Below are 5,513 nucleotides of genomic sequence, written 5' to 3' on the forward strand. Positions count from 1 at the left end.
TGAAGGCCCAAGACAAATAGATCTTTATGAAAAATGGAGACAGAGCCAGTAACCAGATCCTCCCATGATTTGCATGTCAAGCCTCTAACTTGCAGTCATATGACAAGCAAATGGAGAAAAATTGGAAATAGCCATTAACTAGAGGGGGACAGAATTACAATAACATTGAGTGAGGGTCAGAAGACTGCAGAGCAGTTACCAGTTCTTGGTGTAGAAACCTGAAAGTCAAGGTCCAAGAGAATGGCAGTGGTGAACACAGATGGCACAGATAAAGACACAACCAAGTTGAGGATCGCCTTCACCTTGGTGGTCTCTGGAATAGAATGCATCACTGGCACCATTGGGAATGGCTTCATTACAGCTGTCTATGGGGCTAAGTGGGTCAGGGCCAAAAGACTCCCGACTGGGGACTGCATTCTGTTGATGCTGAGCTTTTCCAGGCTTTTGCTACAGTTTTGGATGATGCTGGAGAATATTTACAGTCTACTATTCCCATTAATTTACAACCAAAACACAGTGTATTTACTCTTCAGAGTAACCATCATGTTTCTGAACTATGCCAACCTCTGGTCTGCCACCTGGCTCAATGTCTTCTATTGTCTTAGAATTGCAAACTTTACTCACCCTTTGTTCTTCATGATGAAGAGGAAAATCCTAGCGCTGCTGCCTTGGCTTATGAGGCTGTCAGTGTTGTTTTCCATATGCTTCAGCATTCCCTTATGTAATAATGTCTTCAACGTGTATGTGAATAGCTCCATTTCTGTCCCCTCCTCCAACTCCACTGAGAAGATGATTGTCTCTGAGACCAATATGAGCAAGCTGACTTTCGTCTATAACGTGGGGATCCTCATTCCTCTGGTCATGTTCATCCAGGCAGCCACCCTGCTGATCCTCTCTCTCAAGAGACACATCCTACACATGGAAGGCAATGCCACCGGCTCCAGGGACCCCAGCATGGAGGCTCATGTGGGCGCCATCAAGAGCACCAGCTACTTTCTCATTCTCTATATTTTCAATGCAGTTGCTCTCTTTCTTTCCTTGTCCAACATCTTTCACACTTACAGTCCCTGGAATATTTTGTGCAAATTCGTCATGGCTGCCTACCCTGCTGGCCACTCCTTGCAACTGATCTTGGGCAACCCTGGGATGAGAAGAGCCTGGAAGCAGTTTCATCACCGAGTTCGTCTTTTCCTAAGAAGACAGACTTTGTGACTGGACCCAGGGGACCTAGTCCCATCAGCCCTGCCTTTGCCTCATCTAGACCTCTCTTTTCACTCATCTTTTCTCCCCCAAATTTGTTTGGATACTTCTCCTCAGGTTACTGGACTCTGTCATAAATGTGAAGCTAAATTTTTAACTTGATATTCTAAGCAGAAGTAACTAAGCAACAAAATGATGGACTTATGAAAGCTCCTTCATCTATGCTCATTCATATCTTGCTCTTTTCCAATTTCTCCTCTCCCTGAGCCTTAAGGAGAGCGTGACCAGACATCTCAGTTTGGCTGGCCTGGGATGATCTCTGTTTGTTGTCTGTTGTCAATTGAAAGCACCCTCTAATTTTCAAGGATGTCTTGGTCTGGATAAGAAATTATATGGTCACCCCACTTAAGACATCCTAGTAATTCACAGTTAGGGAAAGGGGGGGCAGTAAAGAAGAGCCCAGCATGCAGTCCAACAGGTAGAAGGGAAACCAGAGTAGCTACAGAGAAATGGGATTCGGGAAAGAAAGGCTGCCCAAAGTTATCAAGTGCTGCAGAGGCTTCAAGGGAAGTGAAGGTGAAGAGAAAGGCTTTGGATTTGACTAAAGGGAGGCCATGTATACTATTAGTGGAGTGACAGGGTGACATCTAGATTCCAGGAGTTTCTGGAGAAGGTAATGCGAAAAGCAAGGGAGTATGTAAAAAGCGATCATTTAGGGAGGTTGTTCAGAGACAAAGATGAGACATAGGATGGCAGGTGTATACCTGGTTGGCCAACTGAATGTCTTATTTTTCCAAATGAGAGAAAGTGAGCAGGAAGCAGAAAGAGAAAAGAAAGAGGCCAGCATAAGTGAACATGGGTTTTGCTCTGCTCCTGACTCTGTGGCAATGCAAGTGGCACCTGTGCCTCTGGCTTTACCAGCTCTGGGTTACCTGGAAGTAAATAATGGGGCAAGAGCAGGTTGTCTGGGAGTAGCCACTAGAGAAGAAGGAGCTTTGTTGTCACTCTTCAGGATGATTCTATCAGCATTGTCTCAAAGGGTTGTTCACAAAATAAGACACCCCACTCCTTGGATATCTAGGAACTCAAAAGTTAGGAATTTGTGTTTTTCTTTTATTAGGTATTTTGTAAGTCACAATTACCAAGGAAAACATAAAAAGAATGCTATTGATCAGACCAAGCTTAGATAGCTTCCAAATCAAAGTGGATGTTCAGTAGCAAAGTGTAAATTCTGAGCTCCTGGGCTCTCAAGCATACATATCAGAGGAAATCCCTTACATCCACAATTGCAAAAAATCACACACACACACACACACACTCCCATACACACACTCACATGAATTCCTTTATAGTTCAGAGAGTTTGGTACTTATTTAACTGGAAAGTAAAAGATGTACAAAAACACACACTTTTGATAGCTCTCTTAAGTGATATTTATGTTGCTATTTCAGACTGGTATAGTTGTTATGATAAGACAAATTAGATTTTGAAGTTTTATTCCAATTCCTAAGGAATAGAGAAATGTATATTTTCATCCAAATAATATATGCTGATAAAAAGGCTTATGTACCCACTAAAGGTACTGTAAAGCATCACAAAAAACAACCCCCCCCCCCAAAAAAAAACCAGAAAATTGATTTAAAGTTGCCATTACATTAACATGAACCATGGCAGGATAACAAAATGTATAATCCCTCTCCATGCTTATTAGGAAGAAATAGCATCTCATTCTTTGCAAGGGCCTAAGGCAGCAAGTAGAGAGCTACCAAGAGCTTCAGGGATGACAACATCCTATCAAAACTGTATGTTGCCCTGCCTTCAGCTAGATGAAATTCTCTCCAATTCTTTTTTTCTTTATGTAAAACTCAACTAAGCACCCAGAAAGAACCAGAATACCTGGTCTTCAAATTGGTTGGCTTTAGACAGAAATCAGAAGTCCCAAATGAAGACAAAAATTGGACTCTGCTGGGCTAAAGTTCATAACTAAATGCAAAGCCAGGCTTGGTGTTGTCTCAGTGTCTTTACTGGTACCCACCTTGCAAATTCTACTTGATCTCTCTCTCCTCACCACCTGGAGGAGGCTAAAGTTATAGTTTGAAGGACTCCTTTACCCACAAAGTCACTCCAGGTATCATCTACTGTGTGGAGCAGCTCAGGAGATTCTGGTTGCCAGGGGCTCCCAATCTGGCAGGCCCCGGGCAGAGGCAGGGTGTCTGCCTTCTCTCCCCATGCCTGCTCAAGTCTTTGCAAATGACAGCCAGACTGGTAGCCAGGGCCAATCTAAGGGCTGTGACTTGAGGGTCACCAGATTGTCCCACATCCAACATCATCTTCTTCCAACTCTCTCAGTGTCTGCTAAAATTCCATTGCAGTTCCCATTTTTCTGTGAGTTTACAGGAAATATCTTCTCTTGTCCTCTGAAGTATACTTTACTTCGTGCTTTAAGGCAGAGAAACATCTATTTAATAAGGGAAAGAAACGACAAGTTCGATCTACCTAAACAAGTCTCGTATTGGGGGAGAGAAACCAAGGACAGGTATCAAGTGCAATCATGGAAGGAGAGGAAGAGACACTGAGAGGGAACCCACCCTTGTCCTTCTTGTGTTTCCTCCTCCCCTCTAGGGACAAGTGACGCCTTTAGAGGAGAGGTAACAAGACGTTAGCTTTTTACATTGGAGAAGCTGCATCGTGACTCAAAGAATCAGTGGGTTGGATTTGGCCATAAGCTATAGTTTGCATACCCTGCACTCAGTTCTCCAGCCTCAGGAGGCAGAGGATGCCCCAAATCCTAGTTACACTTCACTGTAAACCAGAGATATTTATCATGACAACTTTGCCATGTTTTGAACATTGTAATGTCCACAATATTTTGTCACTTTCAATTTCTCCACCTTGTCACCACCCCTTTGTGATCCTTAAAGCACAATCCCTTAGTTCTTTGTAAAAAAGCAAACAAACAAATAAAATACTAATGTTCTAGTCTCCTGTCTTCCACCTACTGAGGACAGACATAGGGCCCCAAATTTGTTTCTATCTAAACCTTTGAAAGAGATCACCTTGAAGCTACTCGCTCGATAACATGGAGTAAAAAGTGGTAAACAGGCTCCTACAGAGCCCTTAGGAATGTCTGAGGACTGTAGCTTTGAAGTAGCCATGCCCCTCTAAACAACCTCTGCCAAGGCTGAACACCAGGCTGTGGTGCTCTTCATGGATCTGACCCAGCATGGCAATGTTTGTATTTTTGTGTCCTTTTTAGATGGCTACGTAACAGGCTGGTTTATTGTATGACGAGGGGAAAGGCCTAGAGTCAGTGTAGCACGTGGAAAGAAACTACACTTTGGTGTCAAAGATCTAGAGTTGAGTCCACACTCCAGGTGATCTTAGCAAAGTCACTAAACCTCTCTTGAGCCTCAATTTCCCCATCTGGAAAGCAGAGATAATCATAACACCCACCTCACAGGGTTGCAGTGAAGCTCAACGGAAATAATATATGTATGTAATAAAATATAAACTACCATACAGAGATTAGTGCATTTACTCTTTCAACAAATATGTATTCATTAATTCAAAGACCAACTCAACCAAAAATTTCACCCTGTAAGAGTGAATAGTCTGAGAAGTAACAGCTGATTAAATCAGAATATGGGAAATACTTCCATGAGGCCTATGTACTGTGAGATCAGCACTGTACCTTAAACCTCAAATGTTCACAATTAAAACTTCTACCCTCTGAAAATTTTTTAAAATTCTGATCTGCCTCTTTTAGTTCCTTCCCCACAAGGAGGGGAGAACTCAGGACAGAATCCTTTTCTCTCAGCCTTACTGGACCAGTTAGAGATTGGGGCTGAGAGGAAAAGAAATTTCCCGGAAAGCATCCTTAGAGACCTCCAACGGAGCCTGAGAATGCAAAACAGAAAGGGTCCCATTACATCCACCCTCCCTAGGGAAAGTTGCTATTTGCATCTCCTGCCTAGAGCGCTTGGAGACTGCAAATAAATCCGTGGTTTATTCAAACCAGTTGCTGGATAATACATTATGGCTGGTGTCCTGAACTCAGCTGGGATTGTGAGTGATGGAAATGCTTGGCAGGGAGGGCATGGCAGTGTGACTCTTGGAACAGAGCAAGACCCCAAAGCCCATTCTTCTCTCATCTCAGTGCTCAGTGGAAAAGCACCAAACACCCACACTCCACTCATAAATGTAGTGAGAAAAATTTACTTGCCTTTGGATTTAAAGGCCCAGAAAATGTTTCAGAAAACTCAGATTAATCACTTAGAGGTCATGTCTATATATGGCCCTGCAGCCACCTGCCA

General features: G+C 43.1%; 1 protein-coding gene across 1 annotated transcript; it reads left to right on the plus strand.

Annotated features, from left to right (window-relative positions):
• Positions 1-202: 202 nt before the first annotated feature.
• On the plus strand, positions 203-1,217 carry TAS2R40 (taste 2 receptor member 40). The gene has a single exon (XM_069462316.1). It carries the CDS (start codon positions 241-243, stop codon positions 1,210-1,212), a length of 972 nt encoding a protein of 323 aa, XP_069318417.1. The 5' UTR covers positions 203-240; the 3' UTR covers positions 1,213-1,217.
• Positions 1,218-5,513: the final 4,296 nt, after the last annotated feature.

The sequence above is a fragment of the Eulemur rufifrons genome, chromosome 29 (genome assembly GCF_041146395.1).
Source record: "Eulemur rufifrons isolate Redbay chromosome 29, OSU_ERuf_1, whole genome shotgun sequence".
NCBI classification, from domain to species: Eukaryota; Metazoa; Chordata; class Mammalia; order Primates; family Lemuridae; genus Eulemur; species Eulemur rufifrons.

Bases quoted from the DNA above. Each gene is read 5' to 3' on its own strand.
- TAS2R40 (XM_069462316.1), top strand. From the start codon at position 241: ATGGCAGTGGTGAACACAGATGGCACAGATAAAGACACAACCAAGTTG.